The 16072-nt window shown below is 27.8% G+C and overlaps 1 protein-coding gene across 2 annotated transcripts; it reads right to left on the bottom strand.

The window, feature by feature from the left end:
- Positions 1–5750: 5750 nt before the first annotated feature.
- On the bottom strand, positions 5751–9584 carry LOC141532543 (uncharacterized). 2 transcript variants are annotated; one of them, XM_074250928.1, is made up of 3 exons: positions 8919–9584; positions 6946–7776; positions 5751–6046 (listed from the first exon to the last, which is right to left on the bottom strand). In XM_074250928.1, exons 1-3 carry the CDS (start codon positions 9501–9503, stop codon positions 5777–5779), a joined length of 1686 nt encoding a protein of 561 aa, XP_074107029.1. In that variant the 5' UTR covers positions 9504–9584; the 3' UTR covers positions 5751–5776. The 2 variants fall into 2 exon arrangements, with proteins under 2 accessions (XP_074107029.1, XP_074107030.1); XM_074250929.1 differs by having other exon boundaries at positions 6946–7760; positions 8919–8962.
- Between the last annotated feature and the right edge of the window lie 6488 nt (positions 9585–16072).

Genomic DNA, 16072 nt, shown 5'->3' with positions numbered 1-16072 from the left:
ATTTACTTTAACCAAGTTATTTCTTCTTCTGTATAGTAGCCGGCAAATGTAAACAAATGGGTTAAATCCAAAGAGTATGAGCAGTACTGAATCACTCAATAGCGATTGAATGGGTTTTGTTAACCGTGAATCCCAATGGCATCTCGATCCACGTGTTGAGCAGAGAACAGAGACTCGTGATCAAGCAATAATGGGCTTAACATCAATGGCCTTTGCCTCTAATCTTTTATTTAGCTGAACAAAGGTCTACGTACTCATATTGAACACTTGTTTCTCCTATTAATCTTAAACACCCGTGCATAACTTATAAAATATACATATGTATTTATGAGTCTCTCTTTACTTTATCTCAACAAGTGCACCGACTGCAAGCATGGCCTCCATCAGCATCTTCGAGGTCATGGTCTTCATTTGCTTTCATGACTAAGCTCTGTTCTTACTTACTTATTCTGTTTATATTTTTATTTCTCCTCACACCACCTCTATCAGGACTCGTAAATATGTCGACACTTTCGCGGTAGCAATTCAAATTTTTTAGTCACACAGAAAAACAACGCTTGCGCGTTACGAGTCTAAATAATTGGAAGGACAAAAATGTTCAGAATAATTTTATTGTAGTAATTTATTAAATTTTGTGAATTAAGAAATAAATATAATTAAAAAAAATAAATTGTAAATAGGGAAAATTTTTTAACAACTTAAAAATTCAAATATGTTTAAGCTTATATCCCCCGGTATTGAAAATAATGCAAAAAAATTGAGAAAAAAAAATTGAAAAAAAAAAACCGTTTTTTTTTGTAAAATACAGAATCATCTATTGAAAATATATTTAATTATGTTAAAATGTCATCAAAGGCGTCATCTATGAAGAGTTTATTTAACTTATATGAAAATTATGCGCGCGTGTTATCTATAATGCAAATCAATCAAATGCAATCAAAAAATTTCTTATAAATTTGATGTAGATTATAATTGACTATCCAACATAATAGTATATTATGTGACTAAGCGCATAGAAGCTGTCGACTATGGGTAGGTGTTGGCGCAACGATCAAAGTGAGTGTGCCAGTACACGAGTGCCGAAAGCTCCATTTACTCGTACTTAAAAGTTCATGCATTAATAAATGTAACCAATATTGCGACCAAATAACGAAAATAGTCACATTCTGATGTGAAAATATGTATATGCAATTATTTGTTAGTGAAAGATGCGGAAAAGGCGTATGAAAACATTGTTTTACTCCAATTACCTTAAAAATATTAGGAATGTAAAAATTTACTAAGAAAATATGAAATAAAATTTTTGTGAGATATGTTCCTTTAGTTTAAACAAAAAAAAATCTTAAAGCCAATTGGGCGTACAGGAAAAAATGTCTAATTATTCATTTTCACCACAAAATTATGGATTATATACACTTTTTTCTTTTGATTTTTCAGAAACAGAAGACCGTATAGTTTGATAACGCGATAATTTATTTTTGAAAGTGGTAATGATTATTCGACTTATTTCTATATTAAAATATGACCGTTCATTATTTGATTACGATATTTTCAGAAATATTCACACGGGTCAGCTAGTATGTAATTTATTGGGAGTGAAGTTCTCGAAATTGTCCTCCGGCACTAGTCTCATTGCCTTCGGAGCAAATAAAGTCGATAATCGATGCTGTTACCTTGAAATCAATTCAATGTGTCCAGATAAATATTTATCATTGTTTTAAATGAGTATTCATGAGAAAATTTGTAAAATACAGTTTCCTTAGCTGTTTGATTATGAATCAGACTCATCAAAATTTTGTAACCATTTACCGGTAAATCACTGACATATTTTTCAGCCCATTCTTGAAGATCTTGTTCATTATAGGCTGACAATATTTTGCCTCTGAACAAAAGTGGCCCTTGAATTTGTTGGGTATTTGAAGACTCTTCCAAATTTTCGTAAATCAGCGCCTTGAATTAAATAAAAATTTATTTTGGTCGATGAAATAATTTTAAGTTATGATACAACAGATACGTACTTGAAACAAGCAATTTCCTTTTTCAGTACGAGCGACATAATGCGTTTCGTTGTCAACCTTGTAACGTAGGACGACATTTTCACCGTCAAAAACACGGACTTTATCAATATCATTTTTGTCTAAATTAACGACATAGACAGAAGGAATGATTAACTTCTTTCTTTTGAACTCAGAGCAAATTTGAACCTTCAGACACTTGTACCTGTTATTCAAGTACTTTGGATCAACGCCATAGTTTCTTCGCTTTGCCATTTGGTCAACAACATCAAATTTGTAAATAGGCTCAGTAAAATAGTCTGGATGCAATCCGTAAGGAGCAATTTCAAGTTCAACTGGATCATTTTCATTGAATTCATCACAATTAGTGAAATTGTAAGCCGCACGGTGCGGAATCTTAAGGTCGGGTATGTCCAGTAAAAAGTTATCGGCCTCAATCAATGAATCTAATCTCTTCAAACTATTTATATCAATCACATCTCCTGGTATGATATCAGACAAGAATTTGTCGTTAATATACAACAGTGGCGATATTTCAAGCAGATCAGGTAAAGTTTTTAAGTTAAGTTCAACGATGTTTTCCGAGGTAACTTGGAATTTATCATAAAACAAAGATGTTTCTGATTTCAAGTACCGTAAATGATAAAGATTTTTTTGGAGTAAATCCGCGTAATAATTGATCTGATCTTCATGATAACGGTTTCCAGCGGTAATTTTGATTCGACTGAAGTGCCGAGAATTATTGATAAAATGTTCTATGTCAATTTCTGTTTTACGATTTTGACTGCACAATTCAGCTAGATTGACGTAAACCTGAAATATATTTATAAAATTAAGTTTTATACAGAATTTACTATTTTTTTTTTTACTGTTTTTTTTACGGTTTTTTTTTTGCACGCTATATATAACGCGAAGTGGTGCTTTATTCCCGACACGTCAAGGTCAAGTACTTTTTTCATCTTCAAATGCCTCTATTACAATTGCACTTACGCAATAATATGAGAAGATTTACATAGAAAAAAACTCGAATTAAACCATCTCATATTTTCGAAAAATCCTTTTATGTTACTACATAAAAAAAATATAAAAACGGTTGACCCTGAAGGCCATCCCTGCAGCTTCCCGCTAATTCCATACCTAGGCGCTTAAAATTACATTTATGATGGTTTTGAGCTCTTCAAGCTCACAAAAATTTGAGCTCACAAGCTCAAAAAAAAAAAAAAACATTTTAAAAAACTTTTCCGTAGACCTCCTAATGTCTGGACTCTGACTTTGTATTTACCATCGATAACTCCCGAAAAAATGGATGTATCGGAGACCGGACTTTTTTTATTAATTCTAGAATTTGATAAACTGGTACCGTATTTTATATCATTAGCATAGCTTACGAAGTTTTTATTTTTAAATGAATTTTTATTAAAATTTACTATGGTAGACACGTACAAAAACAAAATAACTTTTCTTATTTCTCTCACGTGAAAACTATAGTGCCACTTAATCAAGTTAAAATAAAATCAAGAGATTACATTACTAAATTTTTTAGAATGCGCATATGACAAGAAAAATCGGCGCCAATTATTAAAAAAAAAAATTGTAAAATACTCTGTATGAAATTACTTAATTATTTTTTTCTTCTAAAATTCAATTATACAATTTATTTTTTTCTTGAAAAATAAATGAACGTAATGCACGGAAAAAACAGGATGACACTGGATATCATCCTAGATTATACTGAGTGAAACAAAATTTTAGTCAGTAACTAGTATAATCCAGATTACAATGAGTATAATCCAGATTACAATGAGTATATAATCCAGATTACAATGAGTGTAATCCAGATATCACGTAGTATAATCTAGATTTTTCTAGCTACTATCTGAAATTTTTCTTACCACAGATATCACTGAGTATAATCTGGGATAATATTCAGTATCATCTTGTTCTTTCCGTATGAGGCATGCACTTTTGGATTGTCCAAATTGTTTTTTTTTATTGTTAAATACTCACTTGTAGCAAACATCTTCCAATACTGATTGACGAGACGTAGTGAGTTTCATTTTCTTGTCTTAGTCGTAGTACACCAGTTTTGTCCAGCAATAGTTTATAATTTATGTGAGGACTGACCATCATTAAATCATTTTGATTGAGCACCTCACTGACTAATTTTTGACTCTTTATAATCTGACATACTTTAACAATCCCGTAAGAATACTTTTGTCGAATGTAGTGAGGATCAATGTTAAACACATTGTCCCGATTTGTGAAGTTAAAAATTTTTGATAAATCGAATTTTTTTTCATCAACGTTGACTGATAGATAATAGTATGATGCTAATGATTCAAAAGGTAAACAAATTTCTTTTTCAATACTTCTTTGCTCAACGTCTGTTATATTAACTTCGATAAAATATAAAGCATTTTTATTATAACCATTAAATATACCACCATATGTTTCAGTAGACTCAGGGTTTAAATAATTTATGTTAATTGTGTCACCAGCAGATAAATCAGTCATTTTTTTTTTAAAGTGACAATATTTCCTGCAAAAAGTGCAAGTATGATAATTGATTGTATTTTAGTTTTTATCGCGTACATTTTCATAGAGAAAATCTTTAAATGTTCTATAACTAAGACGTAGCTCACAGAAATACAAATGATGATTTTATCATTTAAACTGAAGGATATATTTCCGATTGTGCTTATTATTGTCTACAATTTAATTAATTCGAGAAAAAAAATCCTCATTGTTAAATTTTGTGCTTTAGAACTGAGTTATTTTTAATTATCTTATAATCTAACGGCATTGTTAACTCTATTTTTTTTTGTTTTTTAATTTATAGTAAGTACAAAAATAAAAGTTGGAAAACAACAAAATATCACTTTAGGCAATTAAATTACAAGTAATAAACTAATTTTATATTTTATGCTATAACTGCGTCATTTACTTTTTTTAAAGAAGTGAACAAATGCTACTAATTACTTTGTTTGATATTATTAATCTTTACGCCATAAATTTCAACGGAAATATTAATTTGAAGACTATTTTTCAAAAGTTATTGGACAGAAAAAGTAGATAATATAAACACAAATGTAACTACTGTCATGATCAGAATCATCTGTATAAAGAAAAATTACTTATTTTACGTTACACATACACCATCTATAAAATCACAGTAATTATTGCCGTTCCTTTAATTAAGTAAAGTATGGCAATTTATAATTTCTAATTTTGAATTACATGCTATAAAAAAAAGACCATTTGGCTGCCGAAATGGAAGTAAATTTCAAATTGAATCATTTACAGTGAATTTATGAACAATAAAACTATTACAACTTTAATTTTAGCATTCAGTTATAAGTAATAAAATACTTACGACATTAAAACAAATGGAATAGATTTCTATGAAATCTACTAAAAAATTTAAATGTAAATTGTAATTTAAAGAATAAAAAAAAAAAAAAAACGCATCAATGGCAAACTAAACCAAAAAGTAGAAAATAATTTGATCTTTCAGACAAAAATTTTTTGACTTAAAATTTTATTTATATAAACCATATAATTTACTTATTTCTAGATGAATAATATTAAAAAATATCTGTCTGTATTATTATTGGAAAGCCCATCTAGATAGCTCTATTTAAATAAACTAAGAACTATTTAATGAACTCGACCAATTATTCAGAAAAAACATTTTATTCTTCATAATTATAAATCATGTTCACAATAAAAGCCATTTCTCAGATTATATATACTTATTTAAATCAATTCAATTTGTCCAGATAAATATTTATCATTGTATTGGAGTGGTTATTATGAAAAAACTTAGAAAATACATCTTTCATAGCCGTCTGATTTTTAATCAACTCCATCAAAGTTTTATTATTATGAGTTGGTAAATCATTGACGAATTTCTCAGCCCATTCTTCAAGGTGTTGGTCGTTATTGGCTGACAGTATTTTGCCTTTGAACAAAAGTGAACCTTGAATTTTTTGGTTATGAGAAGAGCCGTCCAAATTTTTGTAGATCAGCACCTTTAATTAAAGCAAAATTTATTTTGGTCGATGAAATAATTTTAAGTTATGATATAACAGTATCAGGCTTATTGATCTCCGATAAAATATCTCTGGACAAAATATTCCTAAAAAAAATATCCCCGACAAGTTATCCTTTGAATTCATTATAGTTTTGGAAAATTAAAAAACAAAAAAAATTATTAAAGGGTATAGCACGGTTAAAATCGTATGTGATGGCCTAATATTGAATAAACACACACAAAAACCATGTTAAAAGGGTGCAACAAGATTACCCGCGTTTGTGTTGGCCTGGATCAATTATCATGGAATCTTATCTTTGTTACACTGATAGAAAAACAATCTTGATTCAAGAAACTTTTTTTCTTCAAAATTTGAATTCTTGAAACTAGATATAGATATATTTCTTTCAAGAATTTTTGTCTCTTGGTTCAAGATAGACGATAACATTGATTCAAGATGTTACCGACTTGTGTTAAGAATGACTTTTTTTTGAGTCATTAATTTACTTATTTCCAAGAAATAATTTTTTTTTCGGTATAACAATTAAAGACTATTTAGTTTTTGAAATATACTTTGATGAATTATTTTAAGTTTTTTAAACGATAATGTTATTTTGGTTGAAAAACTAAATGTATCGATTGAAGATAATATAGCTCTTAAGCCAAGAAAATCTAAATCAAGACAAGAAATTCTTAAAGCAAAATAATCATTTGTCTTCCAAAATAAATTCTTAGATCAAGAAAATATCTCTTGAGTCAACATAAATTTTCTATCAGTGTATTTATAGTTTTATTAATAAATTCTGTTTGTTTGGTATCAATTGTCGGGGATGTTTTGTCATGGGGATATTTTGTCGGAAGATCAATTATCATGGAACCGATACAACGGATACGTACTTGAAACAAGCAATTTCCTTTTTCAGTGCGAGCGACATAATGCGTTTCGGTGCCTAACTTGTAACGCAAGACGACATTTTTACTGTCAAAAACACGGATTTTATTAATATCATTTTTGTCCAAATTTACGACGTAGACAGAAGGAATGATTAATTTAGTCCTTTCGAATCCAGAGCAAATTTTAACCTTCATACACTTGTATTGATTATCCAAGTACTTTTTATCAACGCCGTAGTTCCTTCGCTTGACCATTTCATCGAAAACGTCAAATTTATAATAATATTCAGTGAAATAATTCGGATGCAATTCATAATGAGTGTACTTGAGTTTAATTTTCTCGTCTCCGTTAAATATATAACAATTAGAATAGTTGAAATAAGAAAATGGCGAGGTCGTATGGTCATACACATCAACAAGAAAATTATCCGTTCTAATAATCGAAAATACATGATTTAAATCATCTACGTTGACAACATCTCCCGGGACAATATCACCTAAAAATTCTTCATGAGTAGTTGAAGGTGACGGAAGTTTAGGCAGATCTGGTAAGATTTTCAGATTAAGCTCAATAACGCTTGGCTTCTCTTCAGGCTCTTCAGGCTCGAACTGATTGTTGAAAGATTGTGCCAATTCGATGTTAGTTAAATGATAAACTGATATTTTATGCATCATCATGTAATTATTGATACGATTTTCACGCTCCTGAATACTACTAGTAGTTTTAACGCGACTTTCGTACATAGAAGATATTATGAAGCTGTTGATAACAGAGATCTCATCGAATTTTTCAGTACCAATTTGTCTGCATAATTCAGCTGAATTCACAAACACCTATCAATGTAAAATATGTTTATGAAGTTCAATTAGACATTGAAAAAATTTTATGAAAAAAATTATTAACAATGTCCAAATTATTTTCAATATTTAAGTGTATTATTCTGCTGAGCCCAAAAAAGATAACACGAGTTCCAATCTCAAAAGTTTACCCCCTACCGTAGTCGCTCATGACCTTAGTAGTTTATGCGACTTTAAAAACAAACAAATAAAAAAAAAAAAAAAAAAAATGTCCAAACCATAAAAAAAATTTTGTTTTCATGGCATTCATTAGAATTGAGCAATACAAGTTACTTTGAAAATTTTTTCATCTCCTGATCTCAAAACTGTAAACGTCAAGCTTTAAATTGCTTTTTTTAGACTAGAAAGTCGAACACGCTTACCGCGGTTTTGTCGATGTTAATTATCTACAATTTAACTAATCAATATTTTTACAAATTTTACTCACTAATATTTAACCGTTGCCTTAGTAACCGTTGTTATGGTAATCGTCACTACACTGATAAATACATTAACTTGATTCAAAAGCCAAAATCTTGAACCAAAAATACCATTTTGAAGAAAATTTATCTTTTTGACTCAAGAGAATAAATTCTTGAGTTAAGAAATTATTCTTAGTCCAAGAAAATTTTCTTAAGAATTTATTCTCTTGACTCAAGAAAATCATTTTCTTCAAAATGGAATTCTTAGTTCAAGATTTTGGCTCTTGGGTCAAGTTAATTTCTTTATCAGTGTATGGTAATCGTTGCCATAGTAACCGTTGTCATAGTGGTCACCATAGCAACGAAAAGCGACAGCAATGAAAACATCCCATCAACTGTTTAATAAAGGATTACTTACAACCGTTTTTAATAATGAAACAACTATTTGAAAAATTTCTAAAAAATTTGATTTTTTTTTATCCCTTAATTTTTTCCACTTGTGTATGGATAAAAATTAAAAAAATATTTTATTATAATATTTAACTTTTCTATAAAAGTGTACATCAAGTAAAATGATAATGAATTAAATAAAAATGGGTTTTAGCGGTTGGTTAAACCAAAAATCAATATTAGATAAAAGCGTCTCAGAATAGAAAAAAATTAATTGTTATTATAGAACTATATCTATGTAATCCGTAATTTAATAATTATATTTACCTGTAAAAAACATTCTCCAGTGCTGATAGAAGATACATAATGAGTTTCATTTTGTTGCTTAAAACGTAACACGGCCGTTTTGTCCAGCAATAATTTATAATTTATACGGTGATTAACAATCGGAAAATCATTTTTTTCAAGTACTTGAGAGAGTAATTTTTGAGTTTTTACAATCCAACATACCTTTATAATTCCGTACAAATATGAATCATTAATAAACTCAAGATCAATAGAAAATAAATTAGTTTGATTTGTGTAATTAAAAATTTTTGATGAATCGATTTTTTTGTTATCAACGATGATTTCTGGATAATAATAAGACGCTAAATTTTCAAATGGCAAGCAAATGTGTTTCTCAACACTCATTTGCTTAAGGCCAGTCAAACGTTTAATTTCAATTAAATGTGAAGCTTTATAACCATTAAATATGTCGCCGAACGTTTCAGTCGACTCGGCATTAAAATAATTAATGTTAATGATGTCCCCGGCAGATAACTCAGCTATTTTTTTTTCGAAAGCTTCATTATTTGTTGCAAAAAGTGCCATTATGGTAATTAACAATACTTTATTTTTTATCAAGTACATTTTTGAAATTTTTCAACTTTTTATTCCAACTACCCACAAGTAGCTAGTGAAAGATCGAAAGTTTTGAAAACTGAAGCTTGAGAATTAAAAAATTGTTTCTATTGTTAGCTAGAATATTTTTAGTAAGTTAGTAAGAACTCTATTTTATTTATTTTCATGACGCAACTTCTAAAATCTATTTCTGACGAACATTATTATCACTTTAGTACTAAAGAATGAGTTTAAAAAATTAATCGTAATTTTTATGGTCTGTTAGATTTTTTAGAAAATTATTAATGCACAATAAAATCATAGCTCACCCAGAAATGAAAACGATACTTTATTCATACATGATATTACGTGAAGAATAACCATTATTGTTTATTACATTTAATAATTAGTCATTAAATTATATAAAGAACCAATAAAAATATCCGAGTCAATCCCTTTTGTGTAATGGTTGGAGAATTAAGAAAAAAAAATAAAACAGTAGTATTTATGTTGGAAGATTGGAGAAATAAATTACAACACCTATTCTCTTTTCTCTCACTACTTATTACACTACTTTACATTTACCTAGCTATATAAATTCTAGCCCATTGGATTAGATGGTTTTATGATTTTACTATTACTACTGTAAAATAGTGTGAATGCGCATTGAAAATTTTTATACTCCAAGCATAAGAATGTACACAGATTTTATGACTCTAGATGGTACATGGTAATGTCCACACAACACTTTCTTCACAATTTCGTTTCTGTTTTATTATAACTAAACAATAGTGACACCATCACTGTCGTTGTATATATGTCATGTTAAAATCCAACAACAACTTAACAATAAATTAATATTAATAATAATAATTTTAATTAAAAAAATAATGAAAATTTTGTCGTCAGTATATTTATATAATTTACTAAATATGATTAAATGCATTTTTTAAGTTAAATTTACTGTAATTGGAAAAGCATTGACCTGAGTTAGTTCTTTTTTAAGATTGGATATGTTTTTAATCAATAGTTGTTAATTTATTATAAGTTATCTGAGTAGTTATTAATATATTCGGATTTTGCACTAGATAAAATTTATTAATTTTGTTTAGGACATCTTATTATGGTTATAAATGAAAAATTAATTCATATAATTGAGAAACAAAGAAAAATTTTGTAACAGGCATATCTTCATCATAAATTAAGTTTCTATAGTTAAATTTGGTTCCCCACGGAAAAAAGAAAACTCGAAAAATTACAGTATAAAATGTAAAATCGGTCTCGTCGTAATCAAAACTAGAAAAATTACAGTTTAAAGTAACATTTTTCTAAATTCAATTTTTAAATTTAATATTCAGAGCTTTCAATGTAAATATTACATTCTACAATGTAATTCTTATAAATTTTTCCAGTTTTCATCACGAAGCGCCACATTTCATTATATACTGTAATTTTTCAAGTTTTCTTTTTTCCGTGCATCAAAAAGTTCGCATCCTTTATTTTCATGGTTTGATATTTTTTCAGCGATAGTCAATTTATTATTTCAATAATTGTGAGAGTAAGAAAAATTTTGTGATGAGCATATTATTATTTCAAAAGGAATTTCTATCATTAAATTCAGTATCGTCGGAAAGGTCTTGACGATAATTTGTGCCTTTTCACGGTTTTATATATTTTTTGGTGATAGTCAATTTTTTATGTTAATTTTTTTGAGGAGTTTTGAATAGTTTTTTAACTTTGTAAATTTATTCCGTCATATTGAAATGTAAAGTTTTCAATAAATTATTTGTAATAGTAATGATATTTTGCGAATTTATTTAAAAAATACTCAAACTATCGATACATTTTTTCACGTATACTAGTTAGGCAATCCATGGCATGTCAAACTTAGGCAGTGCTAGAGTATGACGAGATTACATCCGAATGTGTAATTATTTTGGCATATCAATGTTCGACTTGCTTAATTTAAAATAAATAAGATCCGAATTGGACAAGCCTAAGTTCCGAAAGCCAAGTTTGCCCCGAACTGATTCTTCGGCATGCCTCACTAAAATTCCAGTCAGGCAGAAAATCGAGCGCGATTCTATCAAAATGTTTATTATCGACAATTTAATTAATTAATATTTTAACAAATTTTAATTATTAATATTTAACCGTTGCCATTGCAATAAAAAGCGAAAACAATGAAAACGTCACACCAACTTTTTAATGAAGAATTATTTTATAGCATTATGATAACAATAATATCAGGAATGTCCGGAGTATCAGTACTACGCTTAATGACATTTTTTTCGAGATTGTTACTAATATTTACTCTTTTTTCAGCTCTCAGTTAACTTTTTTGGATAAACTATCATAGGCTTCTCACTATATATTTTATTGCAGGCCTCATCAGCGGAGCGGAGGCAGTACTTTACTCTCGACATATCAAAAAACCCAGTTTTTCGAAACTTGGATGACTTTTTTCTAACTAATATAATAACACTTACAGGATAATATGAGTGCACTAAAATCGAGTTAAATAATCTATCAAGCACATATGGTATTTTTTATGAACAATTATTTTGTTTAACATAGTAAATAATAACATTAAAATCAATCATTCTTGGACGTCCGTCAGTCTGTGTTTATGGATCCATGTATGTGGCAGAGAAATTGGTCGAAAAATTTATCGTACCAGAATCCTTTTTTTCTTATTATATAAAGTTATACCTTGGGCTGATTCCTAGTTAATATTAGCGTTCTAAGTACTGTCGTTTAATTATAATTTGTAAAAAACTAAAATACGACTGTGTATTTGTATATCTATGTATACATTTATTTTTTAGTATATGTTTTCCTCACCTTAGAGTTATGGCGCCACTATATATTTTTTTTATTGTAGTATTTTTTTTCTCACTTTGGAATTATGGCGCCGCTAAATTATACCTAGCAGAGTTTTCTGTTTCTTATTATTTTACTTTTTATATTTTATTTTAATCAATTTTATTGTGAAAAATGAGATTATGAGGCGTTCACTTTTGGATTTTCCAAACTTTTTTGTTTTTCTCCCCTATTATATATCAATTATTCGTACTATTCCTTATAATACATACTAAATAGTTATAGATCATATTTCTGACTTACTGTGTGGATCTGTATTTCATTAGCATTAATTAACATTTCTAATTTGTACTTCGCCTCTTGTTACAAAAATTGTACTAACTTAAACTATGTATAAATAGTTTTGTGACCCTGTTATTATCTATTCTGAAATAAATAAATAAATAATAATAATAAATATTCTTATTATTATTATATTAATGTAGATTGCTTACAATCCCTTTCGCTGGGACGTTAAAAGGGATCACCGATGAAAATTCATCGAAACTTTCTTTTTTTTACATTATTTTAATAATTATTTATCGCTTTTCATTTTTATCCTAAGCCAGTGTCTCTCAGGTCATAAGTTATAAGCTTATAATTTATTACACTGCTTCCGTAAGCGAGTGAGCTAATGACCAAGTAATCTATCATCTCAACAATTTTTTTATTATATTCTTCTTTCGTCCGATTATACAATTAATTAATACTTAACCTTTTGGTTGCATTACTCACGCATGTTCATCTGTTGATTTTCATCGGTAATAAAAGTGCGACGTTACCACTATACACTGCAGTAATTAAATATTTATAACAATAGTAATAGTATTATAAGTTATAATTATTTTCTAAAAGTTTTTAAGTTTAATAAAATATCTTCATTATATTAAAATATAATAACAATCGTTTGAAAGCACGTAAAATATGAAGAGTATTATTATTAATGTTAGTTGTTAATTAAAGTAAGTATAATATAACATTATATTATAATAATAATAATAAAAGGTAGATTAAATAATCTTATAGGGAAGAAATAAAATGTATATAGATACATATATATTTTACAGCAATTTAAAACGACACGATCACGACAGTGAGAATAGTACAATAAACTTATGTAATTTACTTAGCATTATCATGTCTACGGGATGAATTATGCTATCTCACTTTATATCCAGGCATGCTATTAATACATCCATATCCACATACATATTCAAGCAAGTCGAGTAATATTAGTAGACAATTGTATATAATAACTAAATAAAAAGGAAATTTTTATTTATTATACTCAGTAAATAACTTCACGTCAGTTTTTATATTTCTGTCGAGAATTTACGTGGTGAAAAAAAAAAAAAAACTCGTCATATGTATATAATAAATAATAAAAGTAGCGGATATGTCATTATCATTACAGTCTTTTAAAATTACAGTCACAAAAAAGACATTAATATAAATACTTAATTATTACTATACGTGTATAAAAAATAATTTGGATTGATGGCAAGTATCAAGTATATAGCATTATAGTAGTCTCTTTACTTAGATACTTGACAGTGAAAGCTTTGGAGTTTCGCTTGAGTAATTTATCGGTACGCTTGTATTACGTTTGTGTGATATTGATGGAAGTTAATAGAGATGGTGTGATAATCAATGGACCGTGAATAGACGTCAGTTAGATCTATATATACAGTAATGTGTCCAACTGTTTTGTTTTTATTTTTGGATTATAAATAGATTTTATGGGGTAAAACGAAATTAACATACTTCATTTTAGTTATTTATAGTGCAATTGACATTAAATATTTGATATCAATATAAATTTCTAAAAAACAATAACCAAAATTTCACTTGCTGATAAAGATTTTATTGAAAGTAAATTCATTTCTATTTTGTTTATTAGTTAGAGAGTGAATTTTTTAATTTTAATAAGGTTTATATGAATATTAAATAAAGATATTCACATTGAATTTTTCAGTTTTCCTTTGACTGATCTAATTAATAAGAAATCGAAGATAATATTCTTTGAATGATAAAAAAAAAAAGATGATTTGAGTTGTGCATTTTTAACTAGGCGTTTTTTACTCCATTTTACTTTTATTCAAGTCTCATAATTTGATTTAAGTGTCAAAAATACTTAATATTTTTGAAATTTATAGTCAATTATTTTAATTTAGAATATTATATTTTCAATAATCCAATCCTTTACAAAATAGTTGATGTGACGTTTTGATTGTTGTTGCTTTTCGTCACTATGGCAACAGTTAAATATTAATAACTAAAATTTTTAAAAATATTGATTACTTAAATTGTCGATAATAAATATTTTGACAGAAGTACGCAAAGCGCACTTGATTTTCTAGTTAATTAAAAAAAATGTCAAAGATCTAGCGTTAAAACAATATATTTGTGTTTTCTTCTCGGTTTTCATGTTAGTAAGATGAGTAATGACGTACATAGATGGCGCATCGGTAACACGCATAATTCAAATTCAAATAGCTAGTTTTACTGATCGTGCAATAAATTATTGTTTTTTTTTATGAGTAATTGATTATTTATCTTTAAAATAGTTTATTAATTGATTTTAAAGATAATTTAAAAAACCAACTGTATATCTATAAATACAAGTAATTTTTTAATTAATCAATTACATTCAAATTATTATATAGATATATTTGTAGCATTGTACAACAGTGAGAACTGGTTTTACAATTTTTTCATCACATTATTAATCTGCCTTTCAAAATTTCTTTCAAACTTTTTTGCTTTATTATCAACCTTTACGCACATAGTTATTCTGCCTATTCTTTCTACTGCGTACTTTCAACGCGTTATAATCAATACCTGCATTTACATTACGGTCTTAAATACACAGTAAAAAATTTTGCGTCATTACATCAAAAAATTTTGTGTTAAAATTTTTATATTAAATATTTAACACTTTTTCTGTTGATTTAACACAATAAATGTTAAATTTACACAAAAAGTGTTAAATATTTAACACAAAAAGTTTAAATACTAAGTTTTTTGACGCAATGACGCAAAATTTTTTACTGTGTAGTATGGAGGTACTATAATGACATTTTACCTCCATAACTATTTCGGAAAACCACAGAAAACCTGGTGGGTACAGAGGCTGGCAACGTAACGCACATATTCGTTATTTATAATCACTAAAAAATATTGGTGCGTGCCGCAATCAAACCCTGGTCCCACTCTTTCGAAATACAAGTACACTGATAGAAAAACAATCTTGATTCAAGAAACTTTTTTTCTTCAAAATTTGAACTCTTGAAACTATATATAGTTATATTTCTTTCAAGAATTTTTGTCTCTTGGTTCAAGATAGACGATAACATTGATTCAAGATGTTACCGACTTGGGTTAAGAATGACTTTTTTTTGAGTCATTAATTTACTTATTTCCAAGAAATAATTTTTTTTCGGTATAACAATTAAAGACTATTTAGTTTTTGAAATATACTTTGATGAATTATTTTAAGTTTTTTAAACGATAATGTTATTTTGGTTGAAAAACTAAATGTATCGATTGAAGATAATATAGCTCTTAAGCCAAGAAAATCTAAATCAAGACAAGAAATTCTTAAAGCAAAATAATCATTTGTCTTCCAAAATAAATTCTTAGATCAAGAAAATATCTCTTGAGTCAACATAAATTTTCTATCAGTGTACCGAGCCGATTAGGCTATTGCCAGTCTTTTACATTCAAATTATTATTAT

This window comes from Cotesia typhae, unplaced genomic scaffold, assembly GCF_013202065.1.
Source record: "Cotesia typhae breed Kobodo isofemale line unplaced genomic scaffold, CoteBio_Ctyphae contig_65, whole genome shotgun sequence".
Taxonomy (NCBI): Eukaryota; Metazoa; Arthropoda; class Insecta; order Hymenoptera; family Braconidae; genus Cotesia; species Cotesia typhae.
The sequence above is the reverse complement of the archived record's forward strand: the minus strand, read 5'-3'. Positions and strand labels throughout refer to the sequence as shown.